The 21,904-nt window shown below is 36.7% G+C and overlaps 1 protein-coding gene across 5 annotated transcripts in view; it reads right to left on the bottom strand.

The window, feature by feature from the left end:
- The window catches only part of WDSUB1 (WD repeat, sterile alpha motif and U-box domain containing 1), a 70,550-nt gene that overhangs the window by 26,442 nt on the left and 22,204 nt on the right, over nt 1-21,904 (bottom strand). For 4 of the 5 annotated variants that reach the window (XM_032636676.1, XM_032636674.1, XM_032636673.1 and 1 more), the window contains exons 6-10: nt 17,545-17,578; nt 16,239-16,279; nt 16,052-16,158; nt 15,142-15,321; nt 6,547-6,687 (exon numbers count right to left, since the gene is read on the bottom strand). In XM_032636676.1, coding sequence (XP_032492567.1) covers nt 6,547-6,687; nt 15,142-15,321; nt 16,052-16,158; nt 16,239-16,279; nt 17,545-17,578 — 503 coding nt within the window. The remainder of the gene's footprint in view (nt 1-6,546; nt 6,688-15,141; nt 15,322-16,051; nt 16,159-16,238; nt 16,280-17,544; nt 17,579-21,904) is intronic. The other variant, XM_032636678.1, reaches the window with a different exon arrangement.

Below are 21,904 nucleotides of genomic sequence, written 5' to 3'. Positions count from 1 at the left end.
TAGCCACAAGTGGCTATTTGAATTTAAATCAATCATAATTAAGTAAAATAGTCATATCCCCAGTAACAGTAGCCACATTTCAAGTGCTCAATAACCACATGTGCCTAATGTTACTACAATGGTCAGTACAAAGAACACTTCCATCATCACAAAAAGTTCTACTGGATAGCAATGATACAGAGGATCTGAATTAGACAATTATCAATTTGATATCTATATCTATCTATATATTGATATACTGTAATATATCAATAATGTTGCAAAAAATAATTTTGGAACCAAAGAGAAGAAATACTTTTCCTTCAAATATCCATCAAAACTTTATAAAAAATTAACCATATAAATTTTATAACAAACATACAAGGAAAATCTCTAACTCCCCAAAGAAATACAGTTTCACATTTGATTCCATGCAACAAAACTAGACACCCCTTTCCCAAAACACAACCTCAAAACTAATCAAACAATTTGCAAAGTTTAAAACAGTTTTTCTACCAACCTTTGGGTAAAAGTAGAAATGTAAGCTGAAAATATATATTACTTAGAAATTGAAGATATGGAAAATACGACAAAATCTAGGTAGTGAATATTTATTATTTGGTCAGTACCCCTTTTCTGGAAACTGTCCCTTCCACCACTATCCTCCTTATGATGTTGCTCCATTTATATATAATTCTACTCTCCACGGTCAGACAAATCTCAGCGCTGCACCTCATGCCTGCAGAGACTAGCACTGGGGTAGGCTCCTGGATCAGGTTGGGAGCCTCTGGGATTTTTGGGGTTGGCACTAGAGAGAAATGTCAGAATGGTCCCTTTCTGGTGGGTGAAACTGTAAAATGTAAAATTTGGGACCTACGGGTGTTCATGTCTTTCTAACACATAGAAAAGGCACAATGAGTATCACAGAAGGTGGCTATTCAGAAGCCTTGGACCAGATAAGAAACAGTACCCCAACAACACTCACGTCTCTGGTGCCAGTTTTTCCTGAGACTCACTTACAATAACTATTAATAATTACCATTTCTGCTTAACCTAATTCAAGTTGAGTTACTTTCAGTTGCAAATAAGGGTCCTGATATAACATACCAAAGCCAAAAATATACAGCCATTACCATGCTCAGAGAAAATTTCATAGCCTGAAATTAAATGAGTTTACTGCCATTTATTGAGTGGTGCTCTTTTAAGTACCTAACATGCATTAACTCATTTGATTCTTATAAGAATCCCATGAGGTTAAGTACTAGTATCCCATTTTGTACATAAGGAAAATGAGACACAGCAAGATTATATAACCTCCCACAAGGTAACTCAGCTAATAAGTAATGAAACAGATTTAGACCCAGGCAGTCTGGTTCTTCAGTGCATATGCTCAACTACTAGATCATAGTGGCTCCCATAAGTATGTTTCTTACTAAATAATAACTAAAAATAATGAAATTAACTTTGAATTAAATGCTGATGAATAAGAGAGTCACATAAGGAATTATAAGTGGTTAAAAACATTTAAAAGCACTCAAACTCAATATTATACAAAAAAATGCAAAGTGAGATTACTTCTCACTTATTAGAATGAGAAAGATTAAGATTGCTAACACCCAGTAGAGGCAAGGATATGGGAAATAGGGACCCCATATAATGTTGAGATGACAATTTGTCAGTATCCTTCACTAACCGCAGCTTTAGGTAATTTATTCTACAGAAACATTCACATTAAGACTGCAAGACAGGGCGGAGTCAAGATGGCAGACTAGGAGGACATGGAATTTGCATCTCTGCACAACTAGAGCACCTACCAGGGACCAGTGGGGGACCATGGACACCTAAGGGGATGAGAGGAATCCCCAGTGACTGGGTAGGACGTGAGGTGTGTGTGGGGGGCAGTGATGGGGGAGGAGAAGTGGAGGCAGGATGGGACCAGCACCCCTGAGGGGTGGCTGGGGGAGGGGAAGGGATCCCATGCCCAGAAGGGGGAAGGGGGGACAATTAAGAGGGCAAAGGATCAAAAGGGAGCATATGTCCAGGGTTTCCCCTGCCCAATTGGGCCCCCCGGGAGCCTGCAGAGATCCCGGTCCTGATCCTCTGTCCACCTAGGCCCCCTCTAGCCACGCAGGTCCTGAGAGAGTGGGAAGGATAAAAACTCTCCAGAAAGTGGGCACAGAGGGAACCTACCTCTACATAATAAAGGCCATATATGACAAACCAGCAGCCACATCATTCTCGATGATGAAAAACTGAAAGCATTTCCTCTAAGATCAGGAACAAGACAAGGAGGTCCACTCTCGTCACTATTATTCAACACCGTATTGTAAGTCCTAGCCACAGCATTCAAAGAAAAAGAAATAAAAGGAATACAAATTGGAAAAGAAGAAGTAAAACAGTCACTGTTTTCAATGACATGATACTATACAAAGAAAATCTGAAAGATGTCACCAGAAAACTACTAGAACTAATGCATTTGGTAAGGTTGCAGGATACAAAATAATGCACAGTAATCTCTTGAATTCCTATACACTAACAGTGAAAGATCAGAAAGAGAAATTAAGGAAACAATCCCATTTACCATCACAACAAAAAGAATAAAATACTTAGGAATAAACCTACCTAAGGAGACAAAAGACCTGTACTCAGAAAACTATAAAACACCGATGAAAGAAATTAAAGATGATACAAATAGATGGAGGGATATACCATGCTGCTGGATTGGAAGAATCAATATTGTGAAAATGACTATACTACCCAAAGCAGGGTAGTTCAATGCAATCTCTATCAAATTACCTATGGCATTTTTCACAAAACTAGAACAAGAAATTTTACAATTTATATGGAGACACAAAAGACCCAAATAGCCATAGCAATCTCGAGAAAGAAAAACGGAGCTGGAGGAATCAGGCTCCCTGACTACAGACTATACTACAAAGCTACAGTAATTAAGACAGTATGGTACTGACACAAAAGCAGAAATATAGATCAATGGAACAGGATAGAAAGCCCAGAGATAAACCCACGCACATATGGTCACCTTATCTTAGACAAAGGAGGCAAGGATATACAATGGAGAAAAGACAGTCTCTTCAATAAGTGGTGCTGGGTAAAATGGACAGCTACATGTAAAAGAATGAAATTGGAACACACCCTAACACCATACACAAAAATAAACTCAAAATGGATTAAAAACCGAAATGTAAGGCCAGACACTATAAAACCCTTAGAAGAAAACACAGGTAGAACACTCTTGACATAAATCCCAGCAAGATCCTTTTTGACCCATCTTCTAAAGGGAAATAAAAACAAAAATAAACAAATGGGACCTAATGAAACTTAAAAGCGTTTGCACAGCAAAGGAAACCATAAACAAGACAAAAAGAACCCTCAGAATGGGAGAAAATGTTTGCAAATGAAGCAACTGACAAAGGATTAATCTCCAAAATATACAAGCAGCTCATGCAGCTCAATATCACAAAAACAAACAACCCAGTCCAAAAATGGGCGGAAGACTTAAATAGACATTTTTCCAAAGAAGACATACAGATGGCCAACAAATGCATGAAAAGATGCTCAACATCACTAATCATTAGAGAAATGCAAATCAAGACCACAACGAGGTATCACCTCACACCAGTCAGAATGGCCATCATCAAAAAATCTAGAAACAATAAATGCTGGAGAGGGTGTGGAGAAAAGGGAACCCTCCTGCATTGTTGGTGGGAATGTAAATTGATACAGCCACTATGGAGAACAGTATGGAGGTTCCTTAAAAAACTAAAAATAAAACTACCTTATGAGCCAGCAATCCCACTACTGGGGATATACCCTTGAAAACCATAATTCAAAAAGAGACATGTACCACAATGTTCATTGCAGCACTATTTACAATACCCAGGACATGGAAGTAACCTAAATGTCCATCAACAGATGATTGGATAAAGAAGATGTGGCACATATATACAATGGAATATTACTCACCCATAAAAGGAACAAAACTGAGTTATTTGTAGTGAGGTGGATGGACCTAGAATCTGTCATACAGAGTGAAGACAGTCAGAAAGAGAAAAACAAATACCGTATGCGAATGCATATATATGGAATTTAAAAAAGCAGTACTGATGAACCTAGTGGCAGGGCAGGAATAAAGACGCAGATGTAGAGAACAGACTTGAGGGAAGACTTGAGGGCACGGGGTGGGGAAGGGAAAGCTGGGATGAAGTGAGAGTAGCACTGACATATATACACTACCAAATGTAAAACGGATGGCTAGTGGGAAGCTGCTGCTCAGCACAGGGAGATCAGCTCAGTGCTTTGTGACGACCTAGAGGGATGGGATAGGGAGGGTGGGAGGGAGGCTCAAGTGGGAGGGTATATGGGGATATATGTATACATATAGCTGATTCACTTTGTTGTGCGGCACACAAACACCGTGGAGCATTTATACACCAATAAAGATGTGAAAAATAAATAAAAAAGAAAAAAAAGAATTACCATATAACCTAGCAATTCGACTTCTGGACATTTTACCCAAAGGAATTGAAAGCAGCAACTCAAAGAGATATTTGTATATCCCTGTTCAAAGCAGCATTATTCATAATAGCCAAAAGCTGGAAGGAAACCAAACATCCACTGATGGATGAATGGATAAACAAGATGTGTACACATACAATGGTGTATTATTCAGCTTTAAAAAGGAACGAAATTCTGACACAGGCCACAATGTGGATGAAGCTCGAGGACATTATGCTAAATGAAATAAACCAGACACAAGAAGACAAACACTGTATGGTTCCACTTATATGAGATATGTAGAATAGTCAAATTCATAGAAACAAGAAGGTATATAGATAGTTTCAGTTTTGCAAGAAGAAAATATTCTGGAGATTGGTTACACAATAGTTTAATACACTTAAAAATGGTTAAGACAGTAAATTTTATGTGTATTTTACTACAATTAAGAAAAGATGTATTTAAATAATTAATGCCTGCATCTAATTACAAATTTCCCCAAATCTGGTATACCTCTCTCTCTGATGAGCTGGGTAAGTTTAGGACGTAAGTCCCAGTTTATTATCACCCCCATCAACCATCAACTCACTCTCAGACTACACTCCACTGCACCTCCACTGTAGTGGAATTTTGCCTTCACTATAACTGATCCAGACCAGAAATGAGGCAGTCTAAAGATTTCTGCGAAATAAAAACAAATAGAAAGGGGCCCACATTTGCACACTTTCTTAAAGACTTTTAAGATTTTTACTTACTGTTTAACAATAATTTAGTTTAACTGTAAAAGTACACTACTGGCATAAGAAACAAAATCAGAGTAAATAAATGTAAATTCAGCAAAAAAAAATTAATTTAAAAAAAAGGAATATAGTTTCAAACAAGTATTAAACTTGCAAAAATAAATGAGTTCTAAAATTCAATGATCACAAAACTGGAAAAACAGGTACACTTACATACATTTCTGGTAGCATTCTAAACTATTTTTTCCTAGAAAACAATCTAATAAAAATCTAACAAGAACTATCAAAACTCTTCTTTTTAACATTCATAAAATATCCTGGGGGCTTCCCTGGTGGCACAGTGGTTGAGAGTCCACCTGCCGATGCAGGGGACACAGGTTCGTGCCCTGGTCCAGGAAGATCCCACATGCCGCGGAGTGGCTGGGCCCCTGAGCCATGGCTGCTAAGCCTTGCGCATCCGGAGCCTGTGCTCCACAACGGGAGAGGCCACGGCAGCGAGAGGCCCGCGTACCGCAAAAAAAAAAAAAAAAAAAAATATATATATATATATATATATATATATATATTCTGATCGGTTAATTCTGCTTTGGGGAACACATGTCATGAAAATACCCCTAAGTAATGGTAACAACACAATGAAAGGAGTACCAAGATATCAGCACAATGCTATTAACAATATAAAACTTTTCAAACACATACATACACCAAATAGTAGAAGAGTCAAATTGTAGCGTAGAGCTCCAGTGGAATAGTTATTAACACTGAAAATTATGTAGACTAAGTCAATATTCAGAAATGTATATAAGTCTTAAAAATAAAAAGCACGATATGGATTCACTGATTACAACTATGTAAAGTATGTATGTCTGTGTTCATTTACAAAGATTAGAAATTAATGTGAAATGATGTAACTTTATATCCTTTAAATTCTTATTTCTGTAAGGTTGTTTAAATTCATGATAGACAAAATAAATATAATAGATCTCAACAGTCTATCTTAAAAAACAATATTTTAACTATACATTCTAGTAACTAAATACATATTTCACAAGTTTAAGTAAGGCTTGTCAAGATTATTTCTTTTGTCTCTAATCTTATCCAAACCTGCTCCATGCAATTTTATTCATTAAGAAACATACAATGTTCAGTAGTTCACCTCAGATCTAAGGAATTTTTAAAAAGAAAAAAAAAAGAACTTATGAGAAATAAATTTTGAAAAAGTTTCACATTTAAACAAACTTCTGTGAACTGTCTACATTATTTATTCATTTAGTACATAATATGCCCTGAAACTTAGAATAGCATCACATACCTGATGCGATGACAGGATCTTTCATAAGCTCCCTAGTTATTGGACATATAAACTCATCAGGAATTTCAGAGGAAAGCGTTTTCATCTTTGTCCTGAGCTCTTCAATTTTCCGCAGAACTTTACTACGCAGCCCTAGAGATTCTGAAAAGAAATTATTCCGTTAGGGCTGGAGAACTATTACTTCTAACCTTTATGCAAGTCTTCAGCAAACAAAGAGAAATTTCATCTACTACAACCAAAAATTTTCAGACATCCTGTTTTACCACATGGAACCTTTTCTTTATAAATTCTTTAATCAATATTTGTAGTATAGAATACTGTGTGATTAAAATAACTCAGCAAGTTTATTCTAAATAACTTTTGATTCTCAAAGTTCCTCATGAATTTCAGATTGCCCAAATACTAATATACCACACAAAATCAGAAAAGGCTCATTATTACAGGTTAATTTATTTAGACAACAAAAAATTTCCTAAAAATCATTTCTAAAGATGTTCAGTTTGATAATATAAAAATTCCATCTATTTTTAAACATTATGAAATTGGGTATATTATTTGCTGATTCTCATATGAAACACAATCTCAAATATTTGTCCAAGACTCTACACGTATGTTTCATTCATTTGTATTACTTTTATCTTAAGTTTTTAAAATTATCTTAGTTTTTAATTTCGGGAAGATTAATACAATGAAGTTTAGGAAGTTTAGTGTGATTATCTGTTTATATTTTTAGATAATCTAGCTGACAGTTCTATTTTAGGTGGAGGTGTTTGGGAGGTGTAGGGTGGGTAGGAAAAAAGAACTAAATTTCAGAACACCTCAGAGTTCCCATAAAAAGCCAAGTCAGCTTTCTTTCTGATTGGAAGGTAATTCTCCATGTGTTTATACACACCTTATGACACCTTTTGTCTAGCAATCTTTTCAAGGATGTCTGCAAACTTACTTGGAAGCTAGAGATAGTGTTTCCCTCCCAGTCTGAGGGCAGATTTGTTTCCTGACAAGAACAAAGATAATGTCTTCCTTTTGGACTAGTTTGCTAGCATTCCCTTTATAAGATTGGGGGGAGGTTCATAAACTCAGGTTTCCTCAGCTATGACACCAACACAAATTGCCCCCACAAGACTAGGTGGAAAGGGCAACCAATTTAAATATGAAGCTCATGCTGCCTGCTGTGCCATGAGTAATAAACTGTTCAAATCTATTTGGACTCATTGACCATATCTATGCAAGTATGGCAAGTCAACCTAGCAGCTGCCTACATCTTAGGAACTGCTTTACTGCTTTCCTATGACTTACCTCCTATGTAATTCATTGAAACAAAATTGAGGATTTTTAATACAATTTTTTAAAAGCATGTTATAAACACGTTTATAATTAGACTAATTAGACACATTAATAATTACATAACTACTAACATAATTAAGTCATCATTTAAGGGGAAAATTATACAACATGTAATAAGGATATAGAGGTATTTAATATTCTGAAAACAATATATATATTACCCTGTCGAATATACATGTGTGCCAATATTTAGAATGTTTATTAATAAAGAATATAGAAACCCTATTTCAAAATGTCCTGGATAAGGTTAAATTGTGTGTTACCCTTGTCTGATTTTAATGTCATTTAAGAATGCCCTCAGGGAAGCAGTTACCAAATCATATCCACAGAACTTGGCCAGAAGAAGACATCTCCTTTTGTGATTGGGATTTGGCAGTGAGTGTTATTAAACTTAATTGCTCAGAAAGAAAAGACCCTTACCAGCTGAGGGCTAGTAAACCCTCAGTATGGGCAATGGGCAATATTTAGCTATATTTACTATAACTCTGAAAAGGCATCTGGCTATTAATAAGATGACAAATTAAATAGGCTATCACCTCCTGTACCCTCTTCCCCATCCCTGGAAATGCTACATAATTGAGAATTGATGGAGTCTGGACACAAATAACCATCAAAAATACAAAACAAAATTCAGAAAACCCTCAAGGAAACAGAACTAACTAGGTTCCAGGGTAGGGGATGGGAAACAGCTTAAAGCAGAGATTTGTGTACACAAATGGAAGAAACACCTTTCTACTTGTAGCCTTCACGCTCCCCAACTTTGTCCTGTAAATATCATTGCTAAGGCAGCAACACCAGCATGAGCTGGAGGCAGGGTAACAAGAGAGCGCTATGGCCTGGACTAACAATTACAGCCCATTGGGCTGGTCACTGAATCACGTCTGCAATGCCCTGAGACAGAACAACAGAATCAAAAGCTGGTTTCTTGGAGAAAAAAACTTTAAAACTTTTTATTTTTTAAAAATAAAATGTATTAACAAACTTCTGACTTGAAAGATCAAGAGAAAACAAGACATAAAACTATATTAGGAAAGAAAAGGGACACAAAACTATAGGTACAGTAGGGATTTTTTAAAGGATTTAGAGAAGATGGTGATAGAAGCAATATAATTTTTAAACTTCTCTGAATCCCCACATAAAAACAGCAACGAGATAGCAAAATCAAATCCCACCGACACTTCCAAAAAACAAGGTAGCAGGGTATCCTCATGAATCCCGCTATTTAAGTGGAAGAGAATAAACCACCATCCATAAGACCTGTGATTGATATCAATGCGGAAGCAACAGGACATCTGATAGGCCTGAGGAATGGAGACCCCGAAATGCCCCACTCTCAGGAAAGTGGGGTAGGCCAATTTAAGAGCAGCAGCTGAACTGGAAGGGTTATGCCCACTCTAACAGCAGGTCAGTGCACAGGCCTATACATGTGAAAGGACTATTTCACTTCAATTGTGTGTAAAGAAAAAATGGTAAATGTTCTTATTTCTTAACAGTATATGCATTTTGGCAACAAGTGAAAGTCTACATAAGGAAGTATTACTAGAATTTGAAACATGAAACTTCCAAAATCTGAGGATGTTAAGACAGCTGGTGCATAAAGTTTTAAAAAGCATTGGATATAATAATTTGATATTATAACTTTTAAAGCAGAAAATGATAAAAATGTCTCAAGTGCTTTCATGGTTTCTTGGAAAGACAAGAGCAAAAAGAAGAGGGAACACTTTGAAGAAACCTCATTCCCAATTAAGAATCTATGATAAATCTATGACTGATAATTAGTTGAATATAAGGGTAAGGACTGACACAATATACAATAGTTCCTTGTCATTTGTCATTCCATGGTTCTACCATTACATCGTCTACAGCAATTCCAAACTCCAAGATAGGTAGCAGTTTGCAATATTCCTGAGTCCTGGATATAACCTGAAGCCAAACTGCAGATGAAAATCATGTGGCTAGTTAGTGGACTTACTGCTTGCCTAGGATCGCATCTCAAAGAGACTTTCTTGCTCTTTATCTTCATACTTTATGCCTTTTGGTTGCAATATTAAAGGCTATTGTAGAGTTCACAAATTGATGGATACACATATGTCTTAAGACATACCTCTCTTAATATCAAGGATCTCTTGTACCTGTAATCTCTTTCTGGATATTCCTTATGCAAATATAGCACTAGATATAAGGAGTTATTTCCTACCTAAAACTGTATGTCTGTTGTACCCTTCGTTTTCATTAACACTATGCTAGAAAAGGACTATTACTCTAGGTTAAAACACCAGGTTCCAACAGATACTCAAATCTATAGAAGGTTCCTTTATTGTATATCTACAAAGGCTCATTGAAAAAAGATTTGATAGACTGCTTGACTCCTTAAAAATAATTTTTAAGTGTCAAACGTTATAGATATACTACTTCGTTCCCTAACACTCCAATATACTTCACTGAAAATTAAATAACTTCCTTCATATGATGAATGTTAAATTCATATTTATTCACATTGACATAGGAACCATTTTAACAGCTGTACCACAAAAGCAAATGCAAGTAAAACAGTTATGCCTCACAAGAGTAAAATTCATGATCACATACTCATCAGTTTGCCTCTTAACACATTTTTTTCTAGACCCAATTTCACTTCTCTATTACTCCAATTTACTGTTTTGAGGAAGAGCCTACTTTTCTTAAAACTCAAGACTAACAGAAATCCACTGTAGCTTAAAGTAGCAGTTGTAGAAGATTAATGTTAGCCTGCTGACCCTTTACAATTGTGCAAAAACTTTAAAATATTGATACTATAGAATGATGTAGAAAAAATTATTTATTTAAATATTTATTTAAAAAGTTACTTACTAATTTATTCTGTATTTAATTTGTTGTATTTGCTAACTTTCCAAATCTTAAGTACAAACACAAAGCAAATTCCTTACTTACTAGAGAGTATGCAATGTTCTTGTCTCCGTTTATAATGATCTTCCTAATTCAGCTTTTAGACCACAGCAGACTTATTTAAATTATATTTCAATTTTGGCTTGAGCCTGGTAGTTCCAAAACTTATTTCACTGAACGTCAAAATAATCATAACTACTAAACCCGAGACTCACCTTCAAAAACTATTTCAGGCCATTAATTGAATCCTGTAAGAACTTCTTATACTTTATTTATTGGGCTATTGGGACAGAATTCTCTTCCTATTGTTTTTACTATGCTCTCTTATGTTTTGAAACATCCTTTGTTGAAATCTGAAATTATTATTTTATATTGTCATGTGCTTCTGTGTGATAAGGTATTGTTAAAACTTATTGTGAGAGAGTAATAAGAAATCAGCTAATGAACATGCTAAATTCACCAGAACTTTAAAACAAAAACAAAAAAACCCCTGTACTCTATTACCTACTTTCAGGAAGAAAGAGTAAACTATAAAGGAAATAAGTTACTAGAGATACAAAAATAGCTTTCACAGTATGGCCTGAGTACAAAACCATCTGATTCTAATTATTTTCACAAAATCATCATTCTATTAACTTCTTAAAAGGCCATAAGCTTCCAAGACACTTAAATAGGTTCACATACTATATTTACTACGTAATGAAAGTATACTACTATACTTTAGAATGATTTTCTATAACAAACACTTTTTTTGCTCTTTGACTCCTCATTAACAGTAAATTCACTATGGACATCCTATTTCCTAAGCTTTCTGGTTAATTAAGATTTTACTGGAGCACACTGATAAGTGTCTGAGTATTATGTTCATTAGAGCACAACACTAAGACTTCAAACTATTTTTGATAAGGATGTATTGATAATAACCAGAACACATAAAACAACTCTTACAATTCAACAATAAAAAGACAAACCAATTTTAACCAAAGAAGATACACAAACAGCCAATAAACACTCGAAAATATGCTCCACATCATTAGGTAAATGCAAATCAAAAACCACAATGAAATACCACTTCACATCTATTCAATGGCTATAATCAAGAAGATAAGGTAATAACCAGTGCTGACAAAGAGGTGAAGAAATTGGAAAGCTCACACACTGATGGTGGGAATGTAAAATAGTACAGCTGCTTTGGAAAACAGTCTGCCAGTTCCTCAAAATGGTATATGTAGAGTTATTCTACTTTTAATCATATATCCAAGGGAAATGAAAATATACTCACAGAAAAACTCATACATATATATTCACAGCAGCATTACTGGTAACAGCCAAAAAGTAGAAACAACCCAAATGACCATCAGCTGATCAGTGGATAAACAAAATGTAGTATAGCCATACAATGGAATATTTTTCAGCCATAAAAAGGAAGTACTTACACATACAAAAACATGGATGAACCTTGAAAGGTTAAATTTAAAAAGCCAGATACAAAAGGCCACATATTGTATGGTTCCACTTAAAAGAAATGTCCAAAATAGGTAGATCCTATTTCTACAGAAGATAGATTAGTGGTTGCCAAGAGGCTAGAAAGAGGAAAGAATGGGATTCTTTTGGGGGGATAAAAATGTTCTGCAATTAGGGCTTCCCTAGTGGCGCAGTGGTTGAGAGTCTGCCTGCCGATGCAGGGGACACAGGTTCATGCCCTGGTCCAGGAAGATCCCACATGCCACGGAGCGGCTAGGCCCATGAGCCATGGCTGCTGAGCCTGCGTGTCCGGAGCCTGTGCTCCGCAACGGGAGAGGCCACAACAGTGAGAGGCCCGTGTACCGCAAAAAAAAAAAAAAAAAAGTTCTGCAATTAGATAGTGGTGATGGTTGTACAACTCTGTGAGTACACTAAAAACCAGTGGATTGTACACTTAAGAAAAAATGACTTACGCATTGAAAATTACAAAGCATTGTTGAAAAAGAAATTAAGAAGACCTAAATAAACATAAAAATATCCTGTGCTGGGCTTCCCTGGTGGCGCAGTGGTTGAGTCCGCCTGCCGATACAGGGGACGTGGGTTGGTGCCCCAGTCCGGGAAGATCCCACATGCCGCGGAGCGGCTGGGCCCGTGAGCCATGGCCGCTGAGCCTGTGCGTCCGGAGCCTGTGCTCCGCAACGGGAGAGGCCACAATAGTGAGAGGTCCGCGTACCGCAAAAAAAAAAACAAAAACAAAAACAAAAAACCTGTGCTTATGGATTAGAAGAATATTGTTAAAATGATAATAATCCCCCAATTGATGTAGAAATTCAGTATAATCCCCATCAAAGTCAGGTGGCTTTTTTGCAGAATTTGACACGTTGATCCTAAAATTCATATGGAAATGCCAAGGGACCCAAAGGAGCAAAACCAATCCTGGGGAGAAAAAAAATCCAGAGATGGAGGACACACAATTTTCAATTTCAACACTTACTACAAAGCTATAGTAATTAAGACACTGTGGCACTAGTATATGGATAGACAAATAGATCAGTGAAACAGAATTGAGAGTCCAGAAATAAACCCTCACATTTATGGTCAACTGATATTTAACAAGGGTGCTAAGGTAATTTAAAGGGGAAAGAATAGTCTTTTCAACAAATGGTGCTGGGACAACCGGATATATGCATCTGAAAGAATGTAGCTAAACCCTTACCTCACATTATATACAAAAATTAAGTCAAAATTGATCACACACCTAAATGTAAGAGCTAGAACTATAAAAGTCACAGAAGAAACACAGGTGTCAAGATTCAGGATTAGGTTTGGGTTTCTTAGATATGACACCTACAGCACAAGCAATGACAGAAAAAAAACAGATAAACTGGACTTCACCAAAATTTATAACTTTTGTGCATCAAAGGACACTTTCAAGAAAGCATAATGATAAACCACAGAATGGGAGAAAATATTTATAAATCATATCTGATTAAGGGTCTAGTATCTAAATTTATATAAACAACTCAACAATAAAAAGACAAATAACCCAGTTTTTAAAATGGGCAAAGAATCTGAACGTTTTTCCAAAGAAGATATACAAATGGCCACTGAGCATATGGAAAGTTGTTCAACATCACTAAGTCATCAGGAAAATGCATATCAAAACCACAATGAGAAACCACTAGGATGGCTATAATTGAAAAACTAAACAATTGTTGATGAGGATGCAGAGAAACTGGAATCCTCATACACTGCTGGTGAGAATACAGAAAAGCACAGTTGCTTTGGAAAATAGCCTGGCAGTTCTTCAAATGCAAGCACAGAGTTACCATATGATCCACCAATTCCACTCGACAGTTTTCAGAGTTTTGTTTTGTTTATTTGATGGTTATTTGTGTCTAGACTCCATCAGTTTTCAATTATGTAGCATTTGCAGGGATGGGGAAAGGGTGGGGAAGAGGGTACAGGAGTTGATGGCCTATTTAATTTGTCATCTTATTAAGAGCCAGATGCCTTTTCAGAGTTATATTAAATATAGCCAAATGTTGCTCATTGCCCATACTGAGGGGCTACTAGCCCTCAAGCTGGTAAAGGGTCTTTTCTTCCTGAGCAATTAAGTTTAATAACACTCATTCCCAACTCCCAATCACAAAAGGAGACATCTTCTTCTGGCCAAGTTCTGTCAATATGATTTGGTAACGCTCTAGAAAACTGAAAACAGATGCCCACACGAAACGTGTGTATGAATGTTTATAGAAGCAATTTTCATAAAATCTAAAAAGCAGGAACAATCTAAATCCAATCAACCAGTGAATGGATGAACAAAAAGTGATAAATTCATACAATGGAATATTATTCAGCCATAAAAAGTGAAGTACTAATATATACTACAACATGTATGAACTCTGAGAACATGCTATGCAAAAGAGGCCAGACAAGGCCATACATTTTATGAAATGTAGAAGAGGCAAATCCTTAGAGACAGAAAGTAGATTAGTGGTTGCCAGGAGCTAGAGAGACAAGGAATATGAGTGACTGCTAATGGGAATGGAGTTTCTTTCTGAAGTGATGAACATGTTCTGGAATCAGATAGTGGTGATGGTTATACAACTTGAATAGTCACTGCACTGTACACTTATAAAAGGGTGAATTATATCACAATTTAAAAAATATATACATTTTAAAAATTATAGTTACATGATAGCTTTAATTACCTAAAGAAACAGTACGTAACATTTCTTTTCCATAATCTAATAAAAATATACTATACTTCTACACACAGACATATACCAGAACTACTACTGTGCTAGAATATTAAAAGGAAACCATTAATGCAATTAAAACCAATCTCAGATTATTAAAAGTTGTTTTTAAGACTGCCTAACTTTCACTAGGTCTTACCAATTTTCAAATCATCAGCTAGACTTTCTTTTGTAAGATTCAACAGTTCTCGTCCATCTATGTTATTCATTTTGAAAATACCAACAAGGTCTTTTAAACCTTGTGCACAAAGCCAGTTTGAGACATCGTCCTCTGACCAATCTTCAGTAAATTGCTTTGGTTGATCTTCTGCGATCCTTGCTTAAAAACAAACAAACCAAAAAAACCCCACAAACAAAAAGTAAGTGAAAAAACAACAAGAAAAAGTATATATCCTTTATAAACATTCTCACTTTGTACTAAAAAGTAAATGAAATTTTCTTAAGTCTGTGTTTTCTACTTTAAAATCCTTTAAGAAATTTTTAAAAATCAAATAATACTACGTATAAAGTATTATTTAATGCTACATTAAATGCTGCTCTTTCGGAACATTTTACACTCCAGAAAAAGTTTATCTTTATTATATAAAATTCATATCAGCAGAAGTATTATATGTGATCTGTCATCTGCATATCAGCACCACTAATTGGTTAATTCTGACAGTGATAAAAATAAAACTCCTAAATTAAGTGTCAGTGTTGCTTGAGAAAACCAAAAATAAAACCAACAAGATAAAACTATCATTTCTATTTTGTTCTAGGCTATATTTATCTGAAAAATTAGTATGGAGTATAAATAAAGAGCTTACAAAACTATGGGAGGTATGATATACATGAATGTGCATCCAAAAGCATTTACCAACAGTTTTAATGTAGATGTCTGGGTTAACTTTAACACTGGGTTCTCTAAAATTATTTTTAAATTATATTAAATTTGTATGTATGCTTTATATTGAGAAAAGCAACATGAATAATTTGTCAAAAAATTACTGAATTTCTCCTTTTAATGGTGAATGGTGCTGAACTGGGTTACACATGATATCCTTACTAACCTTGGCAAGGTGTTTCCAGGTCAAACTGCCAGATATTCACTGTTTTGTCCATTGAACCAGTAGCAAGTAAAAGGATATTGGGTGCAAAGGCACAAGTCGTGACATACCTAGTTAATAAAAACAACTATTATATATCCTCAGACCAATTTTTTAATTATATTAATACAAAGTGAGGTTAAGTTCAGACCTGGTGTGCTGAGTCAAGGTGTGAAGTATATCCTCAGTATTCTGAAAAACAACACAAACAGCTTTATATTTACTCAGGCAAGAGTAAAGCTACTGATAAAGACTTGTTTGACCTGAATGGTTTATATACTCTATGTATTCTAATATTATGAGTCACTAATATAAACCAAAACTTTACCCAATGAATAGAGAATAGCATTTATAACTAATAACATTATCAAGTACGTATTTCACTCTTTCTCAATTATCAGTACTGCTGTCTGCTGAAATTTTTAGTATAATATAGTCCTGGCTGATTTGTCTCAACTTACTAATAGTAACCATGAAATGATTTGTATTTTTGCTATGGCATTTGACTGTACCCACTGCAGACCGGTGAGTAGAAATTAGTCATTTCAATATTGAGTACACTTAGCGGGCCATCCAACAACTAGATGTATTTAACTAAGACTCATATACATATTTTATGGAGAAAATTTAACATTATAGCTATTTCTGTGAATGTAAAATCTCGTGAAAATTTCCTGAGAAACATTAAGGATCTATTTCACCTCGTTTGAGTACTCTTGCCCACTTCCTGCCAGAACTCAATAATTTTAACTGCTGTGTGGAGGACTAGCTTAGCTTCCTTGCTTGACCCACTACACTTTGATAATTCACATCTCTATTTCTTTGCTGGCATAGCTACAACCTAAGCTCAACCACTGTAAGGTCCCACTCAACACCGATTTCTCTTGGAGAATATTTTCGTCAATCATACTTTCACTATATATTAAATGTTCATTTTTCTTCATACTTATGCAACCTGGTCTTTATTCACACGCATCTATCAAAAAGCCCTATTTTTCCAAATCCTTTATAACCTACTCTTCTTATACTAGTCTCTAAATCCAGGTGGGACTCTATAAAGTGATAGAGCCACTTTCAGCTTTCAGCTATACCTTCCCAAAACCCTCGGGTAAACACTCCTTTGCTGTTATGGAAACCTGGTGTAAGAGTTTAAGAAAAACTGACTTAAAGTGATTTTTTTAATATTGATGCTCTTTAAATCTGTATTTTCTTTGATCAGACTACACATCTGTCTATCTTAAAACCATTACTGAAATATTTAAGGGCTTGTTCCAGAAGCAATACCTTACCTGCATAACTATTTTAGCACTTCTGAAAATGTATATATTATATTCTTGGGCATCCTAAACGGAAAAAATATGTACATTTTTCTCATCTTGCCTAGCTAAACTTGAAGTTCAGTAGCCTAATAAGCAAACATAATTTATACAGATCATACAAGATTTTGAAATACTTACAGTATCATACACTATGACAGACTTATCCACTGATCTTTAAAAGAAAAAAAAGAAGATTATGGGTGAAAGTTCTATAAAAACAAAGTACAGTATTTACGTAATTAGTATTTTTTAATCATTTTAATAACTTTTTAAGAAAAGGCTGAAATATTGATATGCACACATTCAGAATGCAGTCTATTTTTGTTCATATGTATAAACTTTTATTTAAAAAAACTACATGCCATATACCAAACACCAAATTTATCAGAAAATTATAAACTTTATTAAACGCTAGCACATGCTACTTATACTATATAGCCATAAACAGAATAAGCATTTGTAATGTATAAATAAGACGCAATCTCATATCAAGTTAGTAACTCGAAGGGAAAAACTACAAGGAAAAGCTAGTACATTCTACTTGATTTTTGTTCCAAATAGCATTGCTATTATTGATATAGCCGTGCCTTAATTACTAATCAATATGTATATATGTCTTGATTGTGACTCATTTTTGAAAATTATGATTCTAAACTTGATATGGACCCTACATTGTTTCTTTCAATGCTATAAAAATTAAAACAACCGGGGCTTCCCTGGTGGCACAGTGGTTGAGAATCTACCTGCCGATGCAGGGGACACGGGTTCGTGCCCTGGTCCAGGAAGATCCCACATGCCGCAGAGCGGCTGGGCCCGTTAGCCATGGCCGCTGAGCCTGCGCGTCCGGAGCCTGTGCTCCGCAACAGGAGAGGCCACAACAGTGAGAGGCCCGCATACCGAAAAAAAAAAAAAAAAAAAAAAAAATTAAAACAACTGGGGCTTCCCTGGTGGCGCAGTGGTTAAGAATCTGCCTGCCAATGCAAGGGACACGGGTTCAAGCCCTGGTCTGGGAAGATCCCACATGCCACGGAGCAACTAAGCCCGTGCACCACAACTACTGAGCCTGCGCTCTAGAGCCCACAAGCCGCAACTACTGAGCCCGCAAGCCACAACTACTGAGCCCATGTGCCACAACTACTGAAGCCTGCACACCTAGAGCCCGTGCTCCGCAACAAGAGAAGCCATGACAATGGGAAGCCCGCGCACCGCAACGAAGAGGAGCCCTCATTCACCACAACTAGAGAAAGCCTGCACACAGCAACAAAGACCCAATACAGCCAAAAATAAATAAATAAATAAATTTGTCAAAAAAAAAAGAATACAAGAGAAACACGCCAATTTTATCTGCACAGCTGCTAGGCAAGAGCAACAACACATACAGTTATGTGCTTGATATGGAAAAGCATACAATCACAAGCTCAAGGGAGATGAGTGACACTGTAGTGATGTCATACAGCCACCCATGTCACAAATCACCTAAAGCATTTTATTTCAAACCAGTTTTATACAATGACCAAAAAACTAATCAAATGAAATTACCCACAACTATTTCATTAGGTCAAGTATGTTCCTAAGGTTTAAAGATTTATTTTACACTCACACATTTTTATTTTAAAAATATATCATTCGGAAAGTATGTGTAGTCTCTTACAAAGATGTAGAAAAAAGAAGATAAAAATTATGTGAAGAAACTGGGGAGGAAGAGAACATAAAGATGAGGTGGGGGAAAGAGATGAAGGTTAAGATTAGTATTTAAAATATATGTCACAACATAGAGTCCACTTTGTTAACAGAGGGCTGCAAGTTTGTTGCCGAGCTTCTTCAATAGCAATTTTAAAAAGGAAACATGCTCTGTCATACAATTTAAGATAGAAACACAAACCCAACGCATGGGAAAGGGACATCAATTCTTTAGACTGAGACCTGTAGGAACTATTTTCCCCAAGGTCTTTACAGAGATGAAGCTATGAAACATAGTCCCCAACAACTCTTCCTGAATGAAGATGGTAAGTTTCAAACAGCTGTTTTATAATGCCCCTCAGTATAGATCAATGGCTAAAACTTAACCCAGAAAAAGCAGAAATCAGAAAATGAGGGAGTAAAATAATGTTATATGTTATATAATTGCCTAATGTTCTGGATTACAAAAATAATACATAAAAATAATATTCTTGTAATATACATAATATTTAATGAACCTATACTGAGCAATTATTGTGCCCCAAACCTAATAAATGCTTTGCCTGCATTTTCTTATTTAAGCTTCATAACACTCTTATGAGGAAAGTGTTCTGACTTTCCCCATTTTATAATTCAGAAAAATGAAGCTGAGAGAAGATATGGAACTAGAACTTGTTTGAGGTTGCATAGCTAGTGCATGGCAGGGCTGGGATTAAAACTCAGTAACCTGTGTTTCTGGATTTTACACTTCCTAGAACAACATCCCCCATGAATGTATTATAATTAAACTTGATTCATAATGGGCACACACCCTGACACTTTTAGCCTAAAAACTTACAAAACAGATCGCATGACTATTCAAATTTCACTAGAGCTTTCACAAGACATCTATTTTTTCAAGCCGTGTAATATCTAATAACCCTCATGATAAGCAAACTGCAACATACACTCTGTCCAAAGAACTGACTTGTTCAACAGTTCTGTTAACAATGTTGTAGAGAGTACGGGGAAATAAATGATGATTTGAGTTTTGGAAAGGTGACCTTAAGCCTTCTTATACTAGTCATTACTGAGTGACATGATGGCTGTTGAGCCATTACTACTAATTCATGACAGTAAAACTCTGTTGTCCACATTTATAAAAGATAAAACATAAACAAGCATCTTGTTGAGAAGAGGGGGGACAATTACTTCCAGTTCTTTCTGGAATAAGATCCCTGGCCTCTTTTCTCCCTCTCTTGCTTAGCAGGAAAGGAATGACAGATGACTGGAAAGTCTGGGGAAGATGCTGGGCCATGTGGTTCAGCCCCTTCTGGAATTTCTTTTTTCTAATCTGCCCTTTCAGGGGAAGTCTGCAGTGGTCCATGCCACCCAAGAGCAGGTGAACAAGTCAGCTGCAGATCTACAGTCCTGCTATCTAGTAGTTATCTGCCCAGTATTTCTCTCTTACTGGTTTTCAACTCAAGAAGTAAAAAAGGTGTTATTTTTGAACTCTAACAATGAAAGCCATTCTTAAACTGGTTTCCAAAGAATCATAACTACTAGAACTGAGAATTTACGGAAAAAGGCAACCTCTATTTGAATTACAAAGATTGACTCTTCCTGTTTGAATAGCAGCTAATTCATATAATGTTAACTTTATCTGGTTGGATCAAGAGAAGTAAGGGTGAAACAAAACACAAATTCGGCTAAGGGGCTAGAGGAAACTTATTAGAGGAGAGATGTGGAGAAAGATATAGAGAAAAATTTCCTACACATTTTGCTGTATGACATGTGATGCCATCATAGCCCTGAGAACTAATGAAGTGTGTGAAGCAGATATGAGAATCTATGTATCTTCTGCTAACCGATACTGAAGAGATTTTCGTAAATGTAAAACAATGCCACGTTTCTCACTATTTTTGGTTTTATTTCCCCTAAAGAAAAATGTTAATATACAAGATTATTACTGTTTAAACAAACTTAAAATATTTTAGAGTCTTCTTAGCTTTATTTTCTGTAAACAGCAACATATGGAACCCTTATAAGCAAAAGCTCTTTGGAGTCCTCAATAACTTTTAAGAGTGTCAAAGAATCCTAAGACTAAAAAGCAATGAGGGGGGTGAAGTCAAGATGGCGTACTAGGAGGACACGGAATTCCCATCTCCTCACAACTAGGGCACCTACCAGGCACCGGTGGGGGGCCACGGACACCTAAGGGGACGGGAGGAACAGCCAACTACCAGGTAGGACGTGGGGCGTGGGGGGAGTGAAGGGGGAGGAGAAGTGGATGTGGGACAGGACTGGCGCTGCTGAGGGGCGGCTGGGGGAGGGGAAGGCATCCCACGCCTGAAGAGGGAACTTGGGGAACCACTGGGAGGGCAGAGAATCAAAAGGGGGCGTGGCCAGGTTTCCCCTGCCCACTTGGACACCCAGGAACCTGTTGAGATCTGGGGCCTGATCCTCTGCCCACCTAGGCTCCCTCCAGCTGCGCATGTCCTGAGGGAGTGGGAGAGAGGGAAGGGGGAGCAAAAGTAAAGGCCGGACCTCCGGGACCCCTGAGGGGCAGCTGGGGGAGGAGAGGAGTTCCTACACCCAGTGGGACCCACCCACAGTTAGGGGTCCAGCAGCAACGGGGGAGACGCTGGGGGAGACGCTGGGGGAGATGGTACAGCAGGGCATAAAGCAACAGAAGGGAACGGGGCCAGTGCTTTCCCTGTCCACTCAGGCATGCGGAAGCCTGGTGGGCTCCCGGGCCCAATCCTCTGCCCTCGGAGCCTCCCTCCTGCTATGAAGAGCCCAATCCCCGCCCCTACACCCCCACCCAGGGCCCCACCTC

The sequence above is a fragment of the Phocoena sinus genome, chromosome 7 (assembly GCF_008692025.1).
Source record: "Phocoena sinus isolate mPhoSin1 chromosome 7, mPhoSin1.pri, whole genome shotgun sequence".
NCBI lineage: Eukaryota > Metazoa > Chordata > Mammalia > Artiodactyla > Phocoenidae > Phocoena > Phocoena sinus.
The sequence above is the reverse complement of the archived record's forward strand: the minus strand, read 5'-3'. Positions and strand labels throughout refer to the sequence as shown.